This window comes from Macrotis lagotis, chromosome 3 (genome assembly GCF_037893015.1).
Source record: "Macrotis lagotis isolate mMagLag1 chromosome 3, bilby.v1.9.chrom.fasta, whole genome shotgun sequence".
In the NCBI taxonomy this organism is placed as follows: Eukaryota; Metazoa; Chordata; class Mammalia; order Peramelemorphia; family Peramelidae; genus Macrotis; species Macrotis lagotis.
Genome location: NC_133660.1, coordinates 15,725,342 through 15,751,464, shown reverse-complemented (window position 1 = coordinate 15,751,464; position 26,123 = coordinate 15,725,342). Strand labels below are relative to the sequence as shown.

The following is a 26,123-nucleotide window of genomic DNA, read 5'->3' as shown; positions in this document are numbered from 1 at the left end:
ATCAGGGAATGAATTAGATTATAACTCCTGAGGAAAGGGAATGAGCATGGTTTAATAATATGGCTTAATAAATATGCATTGATTGACTGACTAGTTCTTAGGAAATGGAATAGAAATCTTTCACCACTTTGGTCTCCATCTTCTGGAATGCCCCAGTCCCTCAACAGCTTTTCTAAAATAGCGAAAAGAACTGAAAACAATACTCCAGCTTTTACCTGATCATCAGGATAGAAGACAAAGAAATCATCCCTTCTCATTCACTACCTCTACTCCACCCCAAAACAGGATGGACTCTATTTCTATCAATGCACCAGAGATGTCATAAATGCTTACACTTTCCTTATAATCCCAACTCAAAATGAATCTGCCTGCTCTAAAATGGCTAGATCTCTTCCATATGAGGAGTCCTCCTGGTCCTATATCCTGCTCCTTTTCTTCCTTTATTTTTTAACCCAAATATAGAATCTTACATTTGCCTCTATTAAATGTTATCTTATTTGAGTCAGCCCCAATGTTGAGATCCTTTCAAATTCTGCCTCTTTCATTCCAAGCATTAATGTTGCTTCCCAATTTTACACTTCTGACAGACAATGGTGGCAGTCATTCATCCACTGAACCCAAGGTCCATGAACTCCCAGAAGTTCCACAATTGAATTCTCATTTTCTCTCCAAGTTAACCCTAAAAACTTAGGGTACCTGTAGACTTTAATTTACATGTCAACATGTCCTTAAAAATTATGCTCTGATGTTTCATTCTATTTCAGCCACACATGGGGATGGTCACTCATCCCCATCCTCTTTTGTTCTGTCTCCACATTCCATAATTCTATGTTTCTAACTATGCATGTGTCATATACCTTATAACCCTATTCTGTATCCCTAGCATAAAGTCTACTGCAGGGGTTGATAAGAGTGGCATGTTAGAATCCACAGACCTTCAAGAGTCTGTAAAATATTTCAGAATAGATTTCATGGGATCTATGAACTTAAATGAAAGAAAATACATCTCAATTTTATTACCTCATAATGAAATTTAGCATTTCCTTTGATTATTAAATTGAAGAATGGGACAATAGATCTCACCAAAGAGAGGCAGCTGGTGGCTGGGCGCACCAAGTGCTGGCCCTGTAGTCAGGAACTCTTCAGTTCAAATCTTTCCTCAGAGGCTTATTAACTATGACCCCGGGCTACTCATCTCTCCTTTGTTTGCCTCTATTTTCTCCTCATACCTGTCTCCCAGATTCTGGTGAAGAATGAATGAGATAATATTTGGAAAGTGCATAGGAAAGTGTCTGGCACATAGCAGAGGTTACAGCAAGGCTAGTTGTTTTCATCAGCATCATCATCATCACCACTACCACCATCATATTCATCATCATCACCACCATCACTGTTGTCATTAGTGTCACCATCACCATCATCATCATTATCATCATTGATATATTGTCTAAGGTGGCCATGACACAAAAGGATTCCAAAACACTGCTTTGCTTTTTTCTACCTCTCCTTTTTCTGCCAGATCTTTACCTCTCTTCTCCCCTTTCTTTCATATATTCCAGACCTTACTCTTGGGTCCTCACACCATTTCTCTCTCTACTCTCTCTTAGCTGACTCATTGGGAATAGGAAAAACAACCATTGCTTCTATAAAGATGACTTCCATATTTACTGTCACCTCTGACCTGAGCTCCACTATATCACTAACCCCTGGATATTTCTACCTAGATGTTCCATAAGCCTTTCAAACTCAACACATCCACTTTATCATGGACAAAAAGTCTGAAAAGTGGTACTTGACATGGGACTAATGTTAGTAATAAAAATTAGACAAGAAGATGAACTTAATTTGCATAAAAAGCTAAAATTATCCTTCTTTACTGATTACATGATTGTTTGCTTTCAAATTCCTAGAGAATAAGGAAAGAAAATAATTGAGAAAATTATTTCAGTAATATCCAAAATCAAATTCTAAAAATCAACAGCATTTCTACACAGGAAGAACAAAATCCAGAAGGAAATAATGCAAAGGGAAATCCCATTCAAAATAACTAAAAACTGTCAATCTATCAAGGCATACTTAAACCCTATAGAGATTCAATTATAAAACACTCTCTAAAGAAATAAAGAATGACTTAAATTGTCAGTCCTTATCATCAGACTCTACAGATAAAAGAAATTGGCAATTTACCAAAATTAATTTAGAGATGTAGTGTTATGCCAGCCAAACTCTCAAGGGTATACTGGATAGACCTAGACTAAAAAAGGAATAAAATTCATTTGCAATAACAAGCAGTCTAGGATCTCAAATGAAATAATGAGTAAAATAGAAATGAAAGAAAAATCATCCTACCCAACTTCAAATTATACCATAAAGCCATTTAGTACTGGTTAAGATATAGACAAAATAAATCCATTCAATAGATTACATAAAGATGAATCAGAAACAATTGGAATGAGTAATTCACTATTCCATAAACTTGAGGATATGATTAACTTATGGAAAGATTCCCTAGTTGACAATGATAGCTAAAAAAAAGGAAAGAACTGTGGAAGAAATTAGGTTTAGACAAACTGCTTACACCATATACCACAATAAGAACCAAATAAATGTATGATCTAAATATCAGGCAAGCACTATTTATTTGTTCATACTCCAAGGCACTAGGATTGACTCTCCCACGGCTTAGATTATATTCAGATCATGATCAGGCTTAGCTCACATCTGCTTCCAGGGCATATATCTGTTAGGCTGCTGTGTTTGTGTGTGTGTGTGTGTGTGTGTGTGTGTGTGTGTGTGTGTGCATATGCAGTTATTTTACATGGATATTTACCAGAAATTTGTTTTTGCTTAAGTGTATGATCATTATTTTACCCTCTTGTTAAATATAGGATCTGTCCATTCTTCATCCACCACTCCTAGGCCTATGTTGAAGTAATCATGTATCTCCAGTCCTTCTAAAGGATTCAATTTACTGAATCTATATCTGTAAGAGACTTCATCATACAAAAATGAGGATTCCTCACCCTTAAATTTTCATTTGATCAGAACAAATAATATGATAGTAATTACAAGACAGTGAACAATGGGGTTGGGGTGAAAGTTAACCATTCTGCTTGAATAGGAAGTAGCTGTCTATCTGGGTAGCTTCAGTTTCTCCATACTTTAATCCTCCCCCCACCCCAGCCCCACCAAAAGGAAGAGATAGAGTTATAACTGAGTTGAGCACTTAATGAAAGTTTATTCCATCATCTAGAAGAAGGGAAAAGGGAGGAAGGGACAAGTTTGGTATATAGTCTTATTACTTTCTCATACAACAAGGATATTCAAAGGCCCTGATGCACAGTGGAACTAAGGCCTATGCTAAGATGTGCCCTTCCAATACTCCAACCTTGTCTTCTTACAAAAGTGACTCTCAAAATGATAGATAAATTGTTTTTTTCCTAACTTTAATGTTCCAAAATTAATCAAAGCCAAGTTCAAAGATATTGTCAAACTGGCAAACTTTGAGATGTTTTTATCTGAGTGTCTTGTTTATTGCAGCCCTCACAGACCAAATATTGCATTAAAAAATCACAACATAAAAGGAATGAAAATGAAAGAATAACATCAGTTAACTTTCACAGGAACAGAATTATGAGCTAAATTTGGAATGGAGAGGATAACAAACAATGAAATAGATAATTTGATTACATACAACTGAAATGTTTTTGCATTAGTTATATATATTTTAATAAATTTTGTTTCTCTTGTCTTTTGAAGCAGGTAGGAGGAAAAAGGGAAGAAAGAATTAATAAAATTGAATTTTTCAAAAAGAAAAATCTTTCATGAATAAGATCAAATAGCATCAAAGTGACAGATTTTTTTAATTAGGAAAAATGATATCAAATGTGGGTATGCTCTCTAATATAGACAGAAATAATAAAAATACATTAACTCCCAAAATCATTGCCTAAAGGATAAGTTGTCAAAGGATGTGAAAAGCAGTTATCAAAAGAAGAATTGCAAACAACCATATGAAAATGCTTCAAATCATTAGTGATAAGAGAAATGCAAATCAAAACAACTCTGTGATTTTATCTCAGATCCAACAAATTGGGGGGTGGGGGGAGAAGAAAGAACAAAAGCTGGAAATAATCCAAGTTGGGCATACTATTATGCTGTTGATAGAACTATATTCTAAGTTAATGATCTGAAAGTAATTTGAAATTTAACTAAGAATATGATTTCCATTTCCATTTCCATCTTTGATCCAGAGATCCCAATGAGAGACCTAGAAGTCAAACAGATGCATGAAGTTGGGAAGATGAGAGTCCCCCAAACATCGAAATATTCATAGAACCATTTTTTGTAGTAAATAAAAACCAGAAATATAGGCAAATATGAGGAAAGACTAAGAAGATTATGTAACTTAAAGTTAATGATATATTATTGAATTATATTATGGAATACCAAAAAATACAGGAAGACTTGTTTGGATAGATACAAAGTAAACCATAGAAAATCCAAAAAGCAAAAAGAAATAATGGGGCAACTAGGTGGCACAACAGATAGAGCCCCAACCGTGGAGTCAGGAGGCCCTGAGTTCAAATCTGACCTCAGACACTTAATAATTACCTAACTTGACCTTGGGCAAGTCACTTAACCCCCCCACACAGACACACACACACACAAACATCCATTGCCTTGCAAAAAACCTAAAAGAAATTATATACAAAATGGCTATAGCAATATAGATGGAAAAAAACAGAATGAATGTTACATTATAATAATGGCCAAACTTGGTCTCAAAGAAGAGCAGAGGAAATATATATTTATCCCTTCTTTTCAGAGTGAGAGGAACTATGGAAATGGAACCCTATACAGATTTATTGATTAGTTTAGTTGAACTATAGAGCTTTTCGGCTTTTAATTTTCTATTATGAGAGAGTAATTGCTCTGGGAAAGGAGAAGCGAGAGAAAATATTGTGAAATGAAAGATACCTGGTGCCATCTTTATACAGCAATAAAATTTAAATTTAAAAGGGTAAATGTTGAAACAAATCATCTACATTCAAATATCACTGAGATCAAACTCCTGCTGTGTGAATGTATGAAGCTTTGGCTAAAGTCTTCCAGTGTCTCCTCTTGGTAGAAGTGATTCTGGGCTTTCAGACCATGCTGGGGAGCCCAATTGCTGAAAGGTTGAACCAGTCAATCAGTGAGGTTCCTGTTGATATTCTTACCACCAATCTTACTCTCTTTGTAAAGAGAACTGGGATAAAGCATGGGCAAGAAGGTCTCAACCTTTTTCCAAATAGGCATGGAATAATGTTTTTTTCTGTAAATTTACACAGTTTGCTCTGACTCTTACATTCTCCACAGAAACACTATAAATATTTTACATAAGAAATCATAGAAAGCACAACTAGTCTACCATAGCATAAATAACAATATTAGGAAGTGTCATTCAAATAATATCTAGCTTGTCTGAGGTGGAAGGGAAAGGTTAAAAGAGAAAAGTCAAATGAAAAAGACTCAGTTCTAGAGTCCTCTGAAAATGGGAATGCCCCTGGACACACTTGAATCAAAAGCCTAAGACCCAAAGGAGAAAAGATCAAAGTCTAGAGTTCAGTATTCAGAGAAAAGCTGTAGCACTCAGGAATCCCTTGCTGGGAGTTGTATCTTAATTTATCTCTTCAATGGTACATCCAGGGATGAAACTGGCATACCAGGCCTCATCCCCCAGCTATTCCCTGCTGTAGAAACACCAGGGGTCTGGTAGAACTGGTCAAGGACAGGGTGGTACAAGCACTGAAATTTTCTTCTGGAAATTTTTTAAAATGCAAATTTAGTTCAAAAGCACTGTTTACAGAACTAAAATTCAAATAATTTAGATGAATATATTGAGCATATTGTGTCTTGCCAGGATGATAAAAATAATAATACTGCCTAAATTCAACTACAAATTCAATGCCATGTCAACAAAATCAGCAACAGATTAATTTATGAATGTAGATAAAATTATTAAAATTTATCTTGAGAAATTAAAGGATATAGATAAAAGAAAATAAAATTTATCTTGAGAAATTAAGGGTCAAGAATCTCAAAGGAAAATATTTTTTTAAATTAAAGTTGAAAGAAAGAAAAACTAGCTGTACCAGATCTCAATAATGAAAAAACAGTAATGCTCAAACATTTTTGGTACTGTAAATAAAAGAGTTGATAGATTATATGCCAAAGATCCTCAAGCAAAATGGAACATGGAGCATACAACTACTGGGGTAGAAGATCAGTATTTGAGGAAAAACTATTGGGAAAATTAGAAATAAGCATGGCATAAATTAGGCTTGCTTATTTCCAAATGGATACACAATCTTAATTACATAGAACTGAAAAGATTGTGTATAAAGAAAATCAATGCAATAAGAATTAGGAAGGAAGCAATGCAGTGGAGGATGGGAAAGCTTTGCAAATAACTTAACTGGTATTTAAGAAATATATTAAACTAGCATACATGTATAAAAACAGGAATGGTTCTCTGATAAAGCTAAAAGATGTGAATACATCAATCAGCAAAACACACATTTATTAGGTTCTAAACCCTGGTGGGTTGTGTGGGGGGGTAGTAGAAGCTCAAAGAAGGAAATAGCCTCTATTTTCAGGAAATTTCCTTTATAGGTAAAACACAGAGAAATTCTATACCAGGGAGTTTGAGACAGAGGGAATTTGCAGTAGAGGATTAGAAAGTGGCAGTGATATAGAACATGGCTCTTGAACTGAGTCTTCAAGGAACTGAGAGATAAAATGAAACAAGGATAAGACACACATTATAGGTATGGGGAACAAAGAGTGCAAAGGTATAGAAATCAAAGATGGAATGTCTTAAAAGGATGGATGGTTTCTCTGAATCATAGAGAGTGATGGGGGAATAACACCTAATGAGGCAGAAAAACAGATTAGAAACAGGTTGTGGAGGGCTTTAAAATCAAAACAGAGGAAATTTCTATAGTATCCAAGAAGCAACAGGGGCCCACTAGAGTTTATTGTGTAGTGGTGCAATATGGTCAGATCTGTGTTTAAGGAAAATTGTTTTGGCAGCAGTGTAAGGGATAAATTGCAATGGGGAGAGATTGGAGGCAGGGCTTCCAACCAGGTGGCCATTACAATCATCTAAGAGAGAAGCAATGAAGTTCAGAACCACAGTGGTCTCTGTGGGTTAGGAATCAGAAGAGAGATGTCATAGAAACAGTAAGATGTAGCCATTGACTGGACATGTGGGATGAGGAAAAGTGGGGAGTTCTAGCTATAAAGAAGGGGAAACAGGAAGGAGAGAGAACCTTTTGATGAAAATATAGAACATTTGGGGCAGCTAGGTGGTACAGTGGATAGAGTACCAGTCCTGGAGTCAGGAAGACCTGAATTCAAATCCGACCTCAGACACTTAATAATTGCCTAGCTGTGTGACCCTGGGCAAGTCACTCTTAAATCTATTGCCTTAAATAAAAAGAAAAAAAGAAAAGAAAGGACTTTTGAAAGAGGGTAAAGATATGAAGGAAAGGGAAGAATTTAAGTTTTGGACATATTGCATTTGAGAACAGGTAATTATCAAGAAAAAAGACTTTCAAGCTATCAAGAATTATATAAAAATGTCATAAATAAAAAAAATAAATGCAAATTAAAGGAATTCTGATGTTCTCCCTCATCCCCATAAAAAGTGTAAAAGAAAATGATCACTATTAGACAGCCTGCTGTAGGCCATAAAGCACTGTTGGTTGAGCTGGAACTTTGTACAACTAACTCTTCTACCAAGAAAATTGGAACTATGCCTTTCAAATCAGTCAGAAGACATCCATTTTTAAAAGGGTTTCTTACCCTGTGCCACCCACTCAGTGAAACTCTGCAGATTCCAAGGGAGCAAATACCAGACTCTCTTCCCTCCAGGATCACACTGTCTAATGGGGTGATGCAACAATACATACAAGACTAGCCTAAAGAGAGAGAGCAAGCAGTGGGGAGGGAGGGGGACACTGGGAAAGGCCTCCTGTAGAATTTGAGATTTGAATTGAATCGTAAAGGAGGACAGAGAAACTAAGAGACTTACTAAGAGTAAGATGTTGGGGGCAGCATCCTAGGCATGGAGATCTATCTAGAGAAAATGAATGAAACAAGAAAAAGCAGACCCATTAAATCAGAGAGTGAATGGAGGAGAGAGTAAAGTGTAAGAAGATTGGCGAGCTAGGAGGAAACCAGTTTGTCAAGGGCTTTAACTGCCAGACATTTATTTTTGATCCTAATGTTAACAGGAAGCTGCTAAAGTGTCTACTCTTTGACCCAAAGACATATCGTACAAAGAAAGAGAGAAGGGACTCATTTCCATAAAAATATGGTTATAGCAGCAATTTTTGTTGCCTGAAGGAACTAGAATTGAAGGTGTGAGTATCACTTGTGGATGAATGAACAAATTAAGGTACACATGGACAGTGGTTATTAGGCCACAATTGACAAAACAGATCAATTCAGAGAATCCTGAGAATGTTGGCACAATTTGATGCAGATTGAAATGAGCAAACCCAGGGCAACTACTTAAGTAGACCATGACCCAAATGATGTCAAGGAAAATAACATCAAAAAGCTTAAGAACTCTGACCAGTGCAATGATCATAGCCTCAGAAGATGATGAAGCATGCTACCTACCTCTTGGGGAAGAGAAGATAGATTGTTGGTTCAGAAGGAGCCATGCATTTCCAGACACAATCATTACAACAGAAATAAATTTTGCTTGACTTTACTTTGTTTACAAGGAAGGTATACAAACTTTACATGGATAGGGATAGGAATTTAGAAAGTTAATGAAAATCATAAAAAAGGAAGAGTCAATTAGACACTTAAAAATTCTCAGAAGAGACAAGAAAGGTCAGAGAGGTACAAAATTAGGGCAATGTTGGTACTACCACATTAAGATGGAATACAGATTAAAAGGTACAAACTGTAGCAGTTGTATAATTCCTTATAGAATTCCCTTGTTCTGACCTTCTTTTGGTATACCAGTATTCTTATGCTGATGATTTTCTAGTCCTCAATAATTTTTTAAAAATTCTATCAACAAAAGAAAAATCATCAAATCATCAAATCAGGGGCAGCTAGTTGGTGCAGTGGATAGTGCACCAGTCCTGGAGGCAGGAGTACCTGAGTTCAAATCCAGTCTCAGACACTTAATAACTACCTAGTTATGTGGACTTGGGCAAGCCACTTGACCCCATTTGCCTTGCAGAAAACCTAAAAAAATAAAATAAAATAAAAACATTAAATCACTTTATTATAGAAAATGCCTATAGTGAAGCAATATATAGACCCTTTTGAAATAAAGCCAAAAAGTCCTGGAGAGCCATCAGCAAAAGAGAGAAGAAACAATTAATTGGATGTGCAACTGAAATATATGTAGGCATGTATGTATTTTACAAGCATCAAATCAAAAACCCAGTGAAAGACAAAATGAGAAATTCTGTAAGTCAAAGAAGAAATAAGTTTATATAAAGATAAAATAAAAATAGAAAATAGAATTCAGAAAATTTATATCTTTTTAAACAAATATAAAAATGGAAAGGAATCGACCATTAGCTAATTCAGTCTTTAAAAAAAGGAAAACCAAAATCCTCTATTTAAGATCAAAAAGAGAACTCACAGAAGATGAAGAGAAAATAAGGAATCTATTTTATACAATTAGAAGTTTAAAATGATGTGTGAAACGAATAAAATTTACAGAAAACTAATAGTCCTAAGCTAACTATCAAATCAGGATTTCAAACAATTCCTTCTCAAAAAGAAAATGTGGAACCAAATCACCTTGTTCTATTAATCTTACTAACTGACAACACTGGTGTCTCTATGTCCATCTTGAATAGTTCAAAAGTCTAAATTTTTTTCCTTGGGATCCCTCATTTTTGTCTCACTTGAGGGACTGTAGCCTGGCTTGATTCTCCTGTTCACAGCATCTCTGAGTGCAAATGGTAAGGGGAAGGGCAGGGCAGGGATTCAATTATACTACTGAGGTGATGTTTGTCAAAATGAAATTGTCTTGGATCAAATGGATAAAATGCAGATTTTTACCTTGGGTTTCCAAAAAGCCACTCTTCATAAGCCTAGAATGGAGGAGATATGATTTCACACCATTAGTGCCCCCCCAAAAAAGAGAGAAGAAGGATGAGGGTGCTCAGTGATCTATAAGTTCACTTTGAATCATACACAGGAGCAGCAGTGCCCATAGCTAATAGGATTTGAGGCTGTATTGGGAAGGGCATAGGTGCCACACCCCTCCCCAACCCTGATAATGGAGGTTCCTTTCCCAGTTTTGGACTACTTAGTTTAGAAAGGATACAGGTAAACTATGTCCACCATGGTTTATAAAGACCCTGGAAGGTGCTGAATAACTTGACATGTATCCACATTATCACTTTGGGGAAGCCCATTCTTCTAAAGGGACTTTTGTTCAAAATCAATTGTTGTTCTGCTTTTCTGTGATTTCCCAGATATTCAGGCTCTAATCCCCTGTCTCTTAGTTGCTAGGAGACCTTAAGCAGGTCCCTTCTGCTCTCTGAACCAGATGGGTTTCCTCATCTGCAAAAGATGAAAAATGACCCCCTCCAGCTCCTTCCCTCATGGGGCATTGTCACATGCAATTGCACTGCAAACCACCCAGTTTTGTAGTCAGGTGACCTGTTATCATTGTGTGTGGAACCAGCATCAGAGATAGAGGGGAGGAGGAAAGTGGTCAAAGATGAGACATTGCCATGGCAACTCCATAACACACATCTTCAGGCATTTTAGTAATAAGATCCTAAAAACTGCTTGGTTTCAGGTGCCCACCCCCAGGGAGTAGTCATTTCAGCCATGTAGCAACTGAGGCACCTTACTAATTGATCCCCTCTGTCTTTCCCCACTCCTTTAATTGCAAACTCTGTCTTCTCTCCTCAAATACCCTCCCTAAAGCCTTCCAGACACTCAGCAGAGTACCTCACCTTAGATTTCCCTGAGAAAAGAGAAGCCATTTGCCTTGAGTTCCCTTTTGTCTCCTCCATATCTCATAATCTCAAGGAACTCTAGACAAGCTTTCTATCTTTAGTTATCATCAACTTCTGAATTCAATGACAATCATTATGCAGATGATTGCAGGATTCTTTATCCAACCCTAGTCTCTCTTCAGAACTGGCCATTTTGAACTGGATCCTCTAGGATTCTCTGACTAAACTATAACTCATGATTTTCACCAAAATCATCCCCCTTTCAATGCTTCCTTATCTTTATCAAGGGTACCCCCATCCTTTCGGTCATCCAACTTGACAGTTTGGGATTTATCCTTGAATCAACACTTGCTCACTCCACATAACTCTCTCTCACCAATTCTCAGTGCTCCTACTCTGTAACATTATCTTTTATCCATTATCTTCTCTCTACTCAAATATCTATGACCCTAGTTCAAGCATTTACTATCTTTTTTGTCTGGGCTATTACATATGGGCAACTTGATGGTTTAGTGGTTAGAACATCAGGCCTGGAATCAGAAAGACCCGTGCTCAAATCCAGCCTGTCATTTATTAGCTATGCGATCCAGGACAAATCCCTTATCTTTGTTTGCCTCAGTTTCCTCATTTATAAAATGAGCTGGAAGAGGAAATGGAAAAATCACTCCGGTATCCCATGGAGTCATGAAGAATCAAATGCAACTCAAATAAATGAACAACAAATTGCACTCTTAATTTATCTCCCCATCTGAAATCTCTTCTCTGTTCTCTCTTTTCCTTTTTCCTTTGTCCCTGTCTCTCTTTGTGTGTGTGTGTGTGTGTCTGTATCTCTGTCTCTCTTTATCTCTGTCTCTCTCTTTATCTCTGTCTCTCTGTCTCTCTGTCTCTCTCTGTCTCTCTCTCTCTGTCTCTCTCTCTCTCTCTCCCTTCATCCCTCCCTCCTCTCCTCCACTCAGCTACTAAAGTGATGTTCTTAAAGCAATGATCTACATCACTCCCTTCTCAATAAACTCCCGGGATTCCCTTTTGCTCTGAGAATCAAATACAAACCACTTGGCTTGACTTTGGAAGCCCTTCTCAGTCTTGCTTCAACATTGTACAATGAACAAATACTGAGTAGTTGACTGATTGACTATGTCTGCTCTTGTTCTGTGCCACTCTCCTCCATACAGTCTTTGGTCGAGTCAATTAGATTTCTTGTTCTGATCAGTGAATCATAGATTTAGAACTGGAAGGAAATTTGGACACTATCAAGTCCAACCTCTAATTTTACAAACATGTAGACTGAGGACCAAAGGTTAAGTGACTTGTCCAAAGTTACAAAGATAGTAATTTCACCCAGAATTTCAATCTGGGTCTTTCTGACTACAAGTCTAAGGTTCTATCCTCTTTACCACCCAGTTGCCTACATAAAAGATTATGTCTATGTTTGAGATTTAAAACTCTTTTTTTTATCCCCTCATTTAATTGGGAGGTAAATGTCATGACCTATTTTCTGTAGTCACAAGACTGTATCCTTGATGGAGACTGGAAAATTCCCCAAGTCCTCTGATCCTATATACTTTCCCCTGGAATTCTCCATCAATGTGAAATATGACCTATGTTGCAATCATTGATTTATTCTTTCCTCTTAATCCTGTCCTGAATGATCTGGGCTCCATGCTTTCTTTCAACTATCATGCAATTGTGTTGATGGATATTCATTCTGTAGTCATCGCTAAAAGTGAAATATATTTCATTGCTTATAGGATGGGATGGGGAATCTGAGAGTCACCAAGGAAGGAATCCGACTTGAAGGTATATCTGAATTTCTACTTCCATTGTATGTGAAAGAAATCCATTCCCGAAAGGTATGTATGCGGTCATAGCTATGCATTCCTCTCACAGGTAGTTAGAGGCATTTGCTAGCTTGTTTGTTTCTTTGTTGTTTGTTTGTTTTAAATAGAAAGGATGACTTTCTTTAGCTTATCTAATATATACAGTGATTTTCTGATAGCATGGTGCTTTGCATGTCATGGGTAATAAAAATTAAAATTCCCATTGCATTCCATTGTGTTGAATTGCCATTAGGTGAAAGTAGAACCTGGGGAAAACTCCATGTGTTGCAACTGGACAAAATTCAGTTTTTAGGGAGGCAATGATTGGTGCTCCCTTTTTGTATTGGTAGGACCCAGCTGTGTCAGTCAGTAAATCAATAAAAATTGATTAAGGAAGGACCCCCTTAAACTTAGCCAGGGACTGCCCTAAACATGATTGAAGGATGTCAGAGCTAAGAATCACCAAAAGAGAAGAGGGGTTAAGAACTAGGCTAATTCCAGGGATGCAACTTTTTTCCAAGTGTATTACAGTGAACAAATTCCTCAATCTTATCATTGTAGAATGTGGTTGGGGTTTTAATAAGCATTTTCTTTCTACTAGAGACACTGAAGAATTGAATTACTAAAAATCAGCTGTCACCCAACAACCTATTATCTATGCCTCCTGCTAAAGAAACAAATCCATAGAGTGAATAAATCCCTGCTAGTCAGGAGCTTATATTCTACAAATCAATCAATAAAGAGATAAAAGTTTCTCCTGCTACATTTCCTCCCCCCCCAACCTCACCCCACCTTTCAGGTATGAACATGATAACAGAACCCTCTTCTATGCCATCAGTAATCAAGTCCCAGGGTTGAGAACTCATTTTCTTCAACTCCCATGTATTGGTTCATTGCTCTATGATACCTCAGTTTGACCACCATCTTCTTGTATAGATTTTGCATTATTCAGTTTGCCTCCCAATTCCAGGAATACAAAGACTAGGGAGAAAAGAGAGCAAGATTGTTGCTATTGACTAAATTACCAACATACTGTATCAAAGAGTTTAATTTCCTCACTTGGCAATTTTTTCTTTTTTCTTTTTTTTAATAAACATAGATACAGACACATGAACTTTGAATGGCATTATAGACAGTACCCAGTCAATGGAGTTGAAGAATGACTGTTTTTATCCAATTCAATCAACCAATGTTGAAATTTTACTGTTATGGATCTGGTAGGATTTGAACAGAAAGTTCTGGGCTGACTGTTCCATATGCCCACTGAATTGAGCTGTCTGACAAAACATGCTCTGTGCCACCATCAGGGTTATTTCCATGTTGTGAGTTTTGAGTTCTATGATCAGTATCACAACCAGCATGGCCCCCTATTCTAAAACACATTCAGAGAGCCTTGGTCCCTCCTTCCTCAGAAGACTCTAGGTTTCCATCAAAGTACAGCCTCCAACCCAAAGACTTTCCTATATTCCTCAAAGACCACTGTCTCTCCCCCCTCAACATTACATTTTGTCCTTTTTCTACTTACCTCCTTGGTATGTATTGTTGACCCTCACTGCTGGATGTGGAAATAATTCCTGCTTTTGCTAGTGTCTCCCAGGACCAGGCTTGATCTTTGTCATATAATAGGTGTGCCAAATTATAGTCCTTAGAACTACCAATTATTTCTGGGAAATTTACTGTCAGTAAATCAACCCTACATAGCTCAGCCTCAATTCTACCCAATCTGACTTGCTTTCAGTGTTGCTCTCTGAAGGAGGAAGCAATTAATTTATGAATGCACCCCTTTCTCCAACACATGCACTCCCAGTGACATCCATAGGTCTACATTATATCTTGCTCTAGTATCTGTAATGTCTGTATCACCAAAGTCTACTTCTTTAATTTTCTTTTTCCAGGTAGATTGGTAGAAAGGGCACTAAGCCTGGGGAGTTCACAAGCAACATTTTTTGTTTTAATACAATCCGGTCCAATCCAGCAACCGTTTTTAAGGATACACAACACAATCTGGGCACTAGAGTTGCAAAGCCAAATCATGCCTTATTCTTGACTGGAAGATATCCATCTTGCTTCTTTCTTCTTGGAGCTCTTTCAGATACATCCCATTGTCTTTCTGTTACACTGCTCTTTAGAAAATAGATTTAGATGTTAAATTATTAAATTTTACTCTCTCTGTGTATTTCTGTGCAAACCATCCTTTGAATTTTCTCTATTGTTTTCCCTTTAGACCACTTACATTTGGTTTTTCCTCCTCCCACTCTTCTCTTTGACTTATCCTCTCACACCTTTCTTCCTTTATGGTTTTCAAGTGTTAAATATATATATATATATATATATATATATATATATATATATATATATATGTATTATGTGTATATATAGATATATTTATAGATAAATGAATGTTTTTCACTTCATGTTTTTTGTCTTTTTGCATAATGTCCCCTTTAAATTTTTTATTGTCATCACTTTTTTTTGTTTTTTATTTTAAACTTCAATGCAAAAAAGTCTTGTGCACAACAAAACATGAGAAGATTCTTACTATAAAGCAAAGAATTTCCATTTCAAGAAAGTCTGTATAATGAATATTACAGGTTGTGTTCAGAATTGTGCCTCTTTTCTTTGCTTCCTTGTAGAATTTCTTCTGTTCTCTGCTGTGCACTGTTTCTTTTTTTTCCTCCCAGCCACCCCCAGGATGGTTACAATTAAGCCTAGCTATGGATATGTGTAGATAGCCATGTATATGTATTATAGACATACACACATACACATATATAGACATCTCATATGTCTCGATACACACATACCTGCAAACATACCCATAAATACATATATCCATACATTTTGAAAGATCAAGAGAGATAGAGAGATTTATTGATTAATTTGGTTTGTGTGTATCTCTCATTTTTCTATCATTTCCTGGAAATAAAAACTCCTCCCTATTCTTTTACTTCTACTTGTTATCTTGTCCTCCTATTCCTTGAATCTCTCCCTCACACACCCTTATATACCACCCTCCCCATTGATCTAAACACCCTTCTATATACCTTCCTATCTCACCCTCTTACTCAGTACTCTCCTTATCCCCTTATCTTATTTCTTTCTGAATTTAAAAGGGTTTTTAAACATATATGTGCATATGTAAGTGTCTATGTAGAAGCCCTGTTCCCTCTTTAACCCATTCCCAATGAGAGTAAGTTTCCAGAACTACCAGCTCTCCTTCTCCATCTAATTCCTTATTATCAATTCTTCCTCTCACATCTATCTCATTTACTTAAGATGATAACTTTTTTTAAACCTTTCACCATGTTACTTTTAAGAATTCCATCTGATTCAGCTCTCCTCCAATCTTTCCTTTAAACTATCAATTATTAATAGCAATCTTACACATATGGTTCTACTTTTCCACATATAAATAGCAAACGATTTATTCTTACTGAGTCCTTTGTAATTAGTCTATTTACCTTATATTTCTCTTGGTTCTTTTATGTCAATTTTTCTATTAAGTTCAGATCTAATAAAATCCTTTAAGTCTGGCAATTCATGGAATATCCATGTTTTATTTGGTATTATGCTTAACTTTGTTATGTTTGATATTTTGCTCTTTGATATTTAGTGTTTCAAAATCTGTGGTCTTTTACTGTAGACACTGTTAGGTCTTGTGAAATTCTAATCATGGCTTTACTATATTTGAGTTGTATTTTTTTTCTTCTTGCTCTTAATATTTTATCCTTAACCTGGTTTGCTATGATATTCCTGACAGTTTTCTCCTAGGATCTCTTTCAGTGGTGACTGGCAAATTTTCCTATTTTTACTTTTGTCTCTTGTTCTAACATTTCAGGACAATTTTCTTTAATTGTATTTTGTATTATTGTGTTGAGATTCTTTTTATTATCATAACTTTAAGATAGTCTGATTATTCTTGTGTTTTTTCTCTTCTTGATTTGTTTTCCAGCTCAGTTTTTTAAATGAGAATATTTCACATACTCTTCTATTTTTTTATTCTTTATGTTTTGTTTTATTGGTTATTGGTCTTATAATTTCACTGCCCAATTTTCAAAGTTATTTTCTTAAGATTCTGAATCTCCTTTTCAACTTGTTTTTCTTTCTTTTCAGAATCTTGTTTTCTTAGATTGTTCTTATTTTCTTATTTTTTTTTAGTTTTTCCTCAATCTCCCTTATTTGATTTTTAAAATCTTTTTTGAGTTCTTCTAAGAATTCTTTTTGACCAGGTAGCCATTTGACATTACTCTTTGGGGAAGGACATGCTTTTTTTACTTCAGTTTCTTCCCCTGAAAATGAACCATGATTTTTCTCTACTCCCACAGTAACTATCTATGGTTGCATTCTTTTTCCTCTGCCTATTCATTTTTTAAAAACAATTTTTAGTTGCTTATTGCTATATTCATCTCTAGATCTGGAATGTGGAGGAGGGTACCTCTAGTCTTAGGAACTTTGTCCTGAGCCCAACCTCTGCAATTCCTTTTCTGCTCCATGGGGTCCCTCTGTATACCATCTTAGAAAAAGTTCTTACTCTCTGATAACCTATAATCCTCTGAACTGGAACCAAAACTAAAATCTTAGTCCTTCTCTAAGTGTCTATGGCCAGCAACAACCCTACACCACTGCTTTTGCACTCACCAGGCCTGTACTGGTTGCTTCTTGCCTAGGACCATGTAGACAGCATAGTTGGACGTAGCATCCCCTGCCAGCAAAGGTTCCCTCTCTTCCCCCACTCAGACATCCAATTCCCCATACTGTCCAAGAGGTAAGAATTCCTGTGGCTGGGACAGAGATTCCCTTCCAACCAGGTTGCCTCTAGGGCTTGCTTCCTGTTTCAAGGATCTTGCCTGGCAGTGTTTACCCTTCATTCTGGTGGAAGCTCAGTCCCAGAATCTTTTTTCAGGCTCTTTCCTGGAGCACCACTGTTCTGCCACAGATCTTGCTTATTTTTGCTACTCTATGTTCACTCTGAGGTGCTTTTTTGACCTGTTGGTAGAGGAAATCTGAAGAGTTTGAAATTTTCTCACCCACTCCACCATCTTCCCGGAATCTTCTCTATATCCTCTTTCTTCATAAAGACTGCACACCATTCTCTTTCCTCATCCACTCTGCTTTTGAAGACAAGAGATGATGATCTATCCTGCCCAATATGCTAGTTTATGTACTGATGGCATGTGATAATCCAATGATTCCTTTACTCTTATCTCTAGCCTATTTAATCCTATATCTACTCCTAAACAACTTGTAATCCATCCTATCTGAATGATGCTAAATGTAACGCACCTGGCACTTGACTCACCTTATTCTCCTCTGGCCACAGTTCCATTTCCCATATATGTTCACTTTCCTTAGCCTTGACCCAGAATGATACTTATATTGAAAATGTCAGTAAAACTTGATTCTCATTCCTTCTTAACTGTTGTCATCCTGATCCCATACAGAATCTCTAATAGGCAGGGCACATGGCTGCCACTTGCAAGTTGAATTGAAAAGGATTCACTAATAGGACAAGGGGAGGAAGGGAATGTCAGGATTGCCAGTCTACTGTCAGCCAGTGGCCCATAGCAGTCATTTGATACTCAGCTTTTATGACCCTTTGGTTTGTTTGAATCCTTTTTTTAATTATAGCTCATTTACTTGTTTCATGTACCCATGTATGTGACTTTTTCTGATCTTCTCTCTTCCAACAGTCCCACTCCTACTTTATCTTCTTGTGAGATATTTTCACCAGATGTTCTGTCCTAGGGATGCCTGGTACCATGCCCCACCTAGTATTCTACTTCACTAGTTACTGATTCCTACCACCATAAAACTTGCACTCTATGTGCCACATTGACTTGTCCCAGCACCCTGTTGATTACCCTGCTGACATGACAATGGCCAGTACCAACCTTTCTTCTGACTTCAGGATCAAGGGTTTCTCTACATAGTTTACAATTTACCAGTACCTCAAAATCAATATGTCTAAAATGGGATTCACATACTTTCCCTGATCCCTGTTCTTCCTTCTGACTCTAGTATTCCTGTCTGGGGCATGGCCAAATACCCATGACCCCTTGCTTGAAATCTTAACTTTATTTGACTCTTCTCTTAGCCCCACCATGGTCACCCAATCAGTTACCAGGTTTGAAAGATTTCAACTCCTGTATATCTTTCCCATATGTCCTGCCTCTGCCTACTCACTACATCATGGAGACCTTCCTGCATCTTGCCTATAAACATGGTTCTTAAAACCTATACTGATGCTTTCCTCTACTAAATCTTTCACACAACTGTCAGAATAATTTTTCTTCTACAGGTTGTCTATCCTCGATTCGAAAATGTCCAGTAATTCTCTATTGTTAATTTATAAAGTATATACTTTGTTTACCGCAAAGGCTATCCCTATTCTTTCTCTAGCCTACCTTTCTAGACTATCTTCCTAGACTACCTTTCTAGGCTATCTTCCCTTTTCTTCAAGATTCCAATTGGCAGATGTCACTTGTTGCTCATGCCTAAGACCAATTAGATTCAGTTTACCTTATCATTCTGAATTCTGCCTTTCCTTCCTTGGGAATTTTTCTTCTTTCTATCCCTTCCTACCTGTTTTATGAACTCACAATATTTCAGTCTTCATTCTCTATTTGTACCATCATGCCCTGAAGTAGCTCCCCTTCCTCCTCTTCCTTCCTATTTGGGACTCCCTTTGTTTTTCCCAACATACACCTCTCACAGAATCATGAGTAAAGTCCACATGGTCCAGCTCCATTCCTAGTGAGGTGGGTGAGGTTGTAGAAGCCTATTCCCCAATCAGGTCTGAAAACAAGCAGAGTCCTATCCATAGCAGCATGAGAAAACTGTGCTGCCAGATGGAGCTAAGGAGAGATTATGAGCTATATTGTCCCTCTCAATTATGAGTGAACATAGTGACCCCTCTGAGTGAATCCTATTGAAAAGAATTCACAGAGATTGGTCTGGAGGCACTGTCTCACATTTTATGTATAACTGCTTTCTCACAGCTGCAAAATCTTTAAACATTCAAACTGATAAGTCTGCTCCAACATGTGTGAAAAGGATGGTCAAGCCCTGCTTCTCCATGAATAAGAAAAGAAAGCAAAAAAAAAAAAAAAATTCAAATCCTTACCACTTCAGATATCTTTGCTAGACTTTGTATTTCAGGTCCCATCCTCTTCCCCAGATGCATACTCTCAAGTCTCTACCAAAAATATATATCTTGTCTCATTTGAAAATCCACCCCTGGAATTCAGAGAAGCCTGGAAGGATTTGCATGAACTGATGCTGAGTAAGATGAGCAGAACTAGAAGAACATTGTACACCCTAACAGCAACATGAGGGTGATGATCAACTTGATGGAATTGCTCATTCCATCAGTGCAACAATCAGGGACAATTTGGGGCTGTCTGTGATGGAGAATACCATCTGTATCCAGAGAAAGAATTGTGGAGTTTGAACAAAGACCAAGGACAATATTACCTTTAATGTTTTTTAAAGGTATCTTGTTATTATAATTTTGCTATCTCTTATATTTTATTTTTTCCTTAAGGATATTATTTCTCTCTCATCACATTCAATTTTGATCAATGTATAGCATGGAAAAAACTGTAAAGACTAACAGACTGCCTTCTGGGGGTGGGGGAGGGAAGTGAGATGGGGGAAAATTGTAAAATTAAAAAAGAAAAAAAAGAAAATCCACTCCTGGATCTTTGTGAGGGGACTATATATGAGATGGCTCTTGTGAAGATGACAGTTTTTTCTTTTCAACCTGTATGTGATTCTGAAAAATACATATATCTGAACATACTCACAAAAATGGCCCTACAGTGGGATGAACAAATGAATAAATGAATAAAAACTCACTTATTCAGTATTTTCTATGGGTCAAGCACTGGGCTAGAAAAAAATCATTTCCCCTTAGAGTTCAACAGACAGGGTTTTAAAGAGATTAACATTTATATTTTGTCCCAGAAAACGAACAATCAAAAAGTCTAATATAAATGTTTCTCTTTTTCCAAAAGATAAAACTAAATAGAAATTCTTTACCCACAATTTTCCAAAAGATAAAACCTAATTCTTTACCCACCATTTCTATTTGAAATCAAACACAGTCAAGAGACTTTGTGTCTCTGCTAAAGCAGAAACATCTTTCGTGTGAATATGTAGGAGTCATGCTAATTTGGGGGTTTTGTATTTCCATGACTCTTGAGTTCAGGCTCTGCCTCAGTGGATGTGTAGATAAGAGGGCATTGGCATTAGGAATGTAATCAGAGTGTGAGAAATTGCAGCCATGTGATTGATGAGGCCTGCCGCTGAGTTAGAAGGCGTCTCTCCCCCTAATCACTCATCTCTCTCACACCACTACATTTCCCAGAGTTGTTCTCACAAGAGCATGTTGGTGGATGAGCTGCTGACAGTGGATTGCCCTAAGAAGATTTATTGTCTGGCTCACTGTATGATACTAAAATTAACTTCAACCAAAGGAAGATCTGTGTCTGATCTCTTTTAGCCTTTGCTCATGGACCACAATGGCGTTCTCAGAGATATCCAGGCTGTTCTCTCTATTCTGGTGCCTACTCTTGACCCCACTTAAACAATATTCCCTATCTATCCAAGCTTATGATTGATCTAGAATTTCTCTGAGTGTAACTTCCACATTTTTCCTTATAATGCATCTTAGAGGCATAAACAGTATGTGTCCTGATTATTATCCATAATTGAGTCATGGGTGTTTGAATGTGTTTGGGGAATTTTGCAATTAAATCATCCAGAAATATCTTTAAAATCCAACTGCATGAGCATTTCTAAAAGCACTATATATAAAGGGGGGTGGGGATAAAGCAAGAACAGCCCTTGACCTGATTGTAAAAGATTTAGCTGCAAAGGAATATGGGAGGAGAACACGAACAATGGGGGCATAAGAAAAGGTGGCCTGTGAGTAAAGTTCTTAGGACGCCACCTAGCAAGTCCATAATCAATGGTTATGCCCTTCCCTTCCCCCATAACTAATGGCACTTGAACCTAGAAGGACACCAGGAATCCAAAGAAGAGGAGAAGAATGAGAACAATCCAGAGATGGGATCATAGACCATTTTATGTATCTACACAGGTAGCTTAGAATGTAGCATGTCATTCTGAACATTAAGAAGGTTCAATTTGCTCCTATTGATCATTCTGAGCAAGGAATACATTTTCACACATTTATAGTTATGTGTTCACAATCAGATGGACCTACATGTTTATGTTTTTTTTTTTATTTTATAGATCCCACAGTCAATCCCTCATCTTCATTTCTGTTTGGAGCACCAAATGATGAAGGCCCTTCACTTCCTATCAAGGCTTGCCCCTCTGCTTGCTGAAGTCATCCTATCTCATCTCATCTCATCTCCTCCAACAAGTTGTCCCCTCTGACAATCCCACTATTGCACTTATTTTCAATCTCCCCCCCATTTCCTACCATCTACAAACATGCCTGTGCATCCTCAGCCTGAAAACTCCCTCACTTAATCCTGCCATCTGCAGTAACTATTGTCCTGTATCCCTTCTGCCCTTTGTAGACTTCTCAAAAAGGCCATCTACAATCAGTGTCTATACTTCCTCTCCTAACATGCTTCACTTACTTGGGATAACCATCCCCTAACTCATCAACCAGGTCAAGGCCTATCAATTCCCCTCAACCTGGTTTAACCCATCTGCCAAGGCAGTTTGACCAGGTTGTCGGCTGTACATGCTACAGCTTCTTGGAATCCCAAGTGAGAGTTGAGTGAAAGGTAGAAACCAAAAGTGGATAAGCAGACTTCCCACCAAAGGTATTAGTCTGTCCTGAACAAGAAAATGCAAACTTCCCCTGGCAAAATGGGCATATGAGAACAATTTGTTCCAATGACCATGAGGGCAACTGAAGCAGAAGAGCAATTAGAGCTTGGTCGGACATCAAAAACTCCAAGGTCATTCACTGCATCCCAGGCCATAGCTGGCAGTCTTGACTGCTGTCTTACCACTGGACCTCAATGACTCTGGAAGAGAGAGTAAGGCTGACAACGTTGCACAACACTGCCTCACTTAAAACTAACTCTTGCACAAGTCAAAACATCACATGATATTGTTTGTCCTTTTTGAAAATGAAGGATGGGGGCAGCTAGGTGAAGTAGTAGATAGAGCACTGGTCCTGGAGTCAGGAGGACCTGAGATCAAATCCAGCCTCAGACACTTAATAATTATCTAGCTATGTGACCTTGGGCAAGTCACCTAACCCCATTGCCTTAAATAAATAAAATTTTAAAAAATAAAATAAAGGAGGAACAACAACAATACCTTACAATCTGGTTTCCAACCTTATCACTCTCCAGAGATACTAGTGATCTCTTAATTGCCTCATTCAATTCTCCTTAACTCTCTGAATCTTTTGACATTGTTGATCATGCTCTCCTCTTTGATGCTCTTTCCTCTCTAGGTTTTCAGGACACCCTCTTTCCTGGTTTTCTTCCTACCTATGTGACTTCTCTACCTCCTTTGCTAGATCCTCTCCAGATCACACCTTCTAACTGTAGGTATGCCTCAGGGCTCTGTCCTGGAACCTCTTATGTTCTCTCTATACTACTTGACTTGGTGATCTCTCATCAGCTCCCATAGAGTTAATTACCATCTCTGTACTGGTGATTCTCAAATCTACCTCTGCCCCATCTCTCTGCTGACTCACAATCTCACATCTCCAACTACTTTTCAAACATCTCAAACTAGATATCCAGGTGACATCTTAAAATCAGTGTGTCTAAAACAACCCATTCTCCTTTTCTCTAAACCCTCTACTCTTACACTTCCTATTAATGTGCTGTTGCCAAGGCCTGATGATTTCATCTTGTACCATCTCTCCAACATGCCCCCTTCTCTCATCTGGCACTGCCACCACTCTAACTTGGGCCCTCCTCACCTTATACCTGAATGACTGCAATAGCTAAGAGTAGGTTTTCCTGCCTCAAGGGTCTCTAAACTCCAATTTGTTCTCCTTTCAGCCACTAAAGTGATTTTCCTGAAATGCAGGTCAAACCATGTCACTCCTCTAGCCAATCAATTCCTGTGTCTCTGTAACAGCCCCAGAATCAAATACAAAATTGTCTGCTTGACATTAAAATCCTTTATAACGTGCCCACTCTAAATTCATAGTCTCCTTACATCTTACTCCTTTCCAGTACTGTCAGTTCAGTGACACTGACCTCCTGGCTATTCTCCAAGTAAGACCCTCCATGTCTCAGCTCTGGGCAATCTCTCTAGCTGTCCTCTAAGGCTGGAATTCCCTACCTCATCTGCTCTATTGATCTCCCCTCTCCAGCTTTCTTTAAATTTCAGCTGAAATCTTAGCTTTTAGAGGAAAGCTTCCCCAACTCCTCTTAATTCCCTCTGTTAATTAGTCCTTAATAATGGGAAGAGAACTTGCTTCAGATAGATTGTCTTCCCCATTGGATTATAAGTTTCTGGAGGAAAAGAATGTCTTTTCCTTCTTATTGCATGCCTAATAATTAGCACAGTGACTGACACATAGTAGATGCTTAATAAATGTTTGCTGGTTGATTATTGACTAATCTACTGACCTAATTACTATTTAATGCAGTCTATTTCCATTTGCCCATATCCTTCCTGTTCACAGGGATGAGGAATGTAAGATAATGTTAGAACTCTGGACAGTGCAAAGCAGAGAGAAGCAGTCATTGACCAAAGATAGAACCTCCTGGTTTCAAACTGTCAATTCAGTTCAATCCAAAAAATACCACAAATATGATCCTTTCTATGACTGACACAAAATGACTGGTTGCAATTCATCCAATTTTTTTTAAGTATAAATACCCCACTGACGGAGTTGCCATCTTCTCTCTAATCCATTCTATATTTGATGAAATTCACAAAAAATGAAGAAAATAGATTCAAATATTACTTTGACTCTAAGGAGAAATGTAGTGCAGAGATAATGAGAAGCAAGCACATTGAGTTCCAGTCTGAACCCTAGATTCAAGATTCCTTCCAGATATATGAGCCAGTGATAAGTATTCATTGTTCCATCTCACACTGACTTGAAAAAAAATTTTGCCAGTGGACATCATGCCTATAAAAAAAATGACCAATAATAGTTTAGAAATGGACATTGGACATTGGCCCCTTAGTTGGGTGCCTACCCCTTTCTGTATAGCAGGTACCATGACACTGCCCTGGATGTTTTGTACATCATTGGAAACATTCTAGTATCATCCTATTGTGAAGCTTCCACTTTTCTTTGTGACACAGTATTTTATTTTATTTTTCCAATCAATGAAAAGTGGTTTTGATCCCTTTCCCCTCTCTTTGCCCCCCCGCCACCAAACTGAGAAAACAAGAAAAACAAAAACCTGTTACAAAAACGTAGTCAAGCAAAACAATGCAATACATTTACCATGTCCACATTGGGGAGAAGGAAGTCGGAGGGCAAGGTGGAGAGTGTCTATGTCTCTGTGCATGTTTGTCTGCCTCAAGCTTCCTTTTGAGTTTCTCCTCTCTTTGCCAATAGGTAAATAGCAAACTTCAGCATTGATCTACTGGAATCAATTTTGGTCATTGCATCAATCAGAGTTCCTAAGTAGTTCAAAGTTGGTTGCCTTTCCAATTTTATTCTTACTTCATAAGATGTCCTTCAGTTTCTGTCCTATCTACCATGTCTTCTCCCATTTCTCAGAAATCATTCCTGTCACTATTTCATATGCCACAACAGCATTCCATCACATTAATATGTTTGTTCAGTCATTTTCCCCCAACTGTTTGTAATGCTTTTCTATGACAAAAAGAGCTGCTATGATTTTTTTTCTCCTCTTTCTTTGATCTCTTATGGATATACATGCAAGAATTGTATGGCTAGGTCAAAGGGTATGCACAGTTTAGTACCTTTTGGAATATAAGTCTACATCGCTTTCCAGAATACCTTGATATGCTTTTTTCTATAACTAATATTCATTTTCCCTTTCTTCTCAATTTTGCCAATGTGATGGGGATGATGCAGAACCTCAGAACTGTTTTAATTTACAGTTTTCTAATTATTAGTGACTTAAAGATTTTTCATACAACAATTCTTCCTCTGAACACTGTTCATTCTTATCTTTTAACTATTCATCGAGATATGCCTCTTAATATTGTAAATGTAAAGTAGTTTGTGTGTGTGTGTGTGTGTGTGTGTATGTGTATGAAATGAGACTTTATGGTAGCTGTGAAATTTTTCAGTTTACCTATTTCTATTTATAGTTGCATTGCTTTTAGTTGACAAATACCTTATTTCTAATTTTATGTAGTCAAAATT

General features: G+C 37.4%; 1 protein-coding gene across 1 annotated transcript in view; it reads left to right on the top strand.

Annotated features, from left to right (window-relative positions):
• Positions 1 to 26,123, top strand: part of SGCZ (sarcoglycan zeta) — a 125,333-nt gene that overhangs the window by 58,158 nt on the left and 41,052 nt on the right. Inside the window, exon 2 of the mRNA XM_074227358.1 lies at positions 12,746 to 12,847. Within this exon, the coding sequence (XP_074083459.1) occupies positions 12,746 to 12,847 (102 nt within the window). The remainder of the gene's footprint in view (positions 1 to 12,745; positions 12,848 to 26,123) is intronic.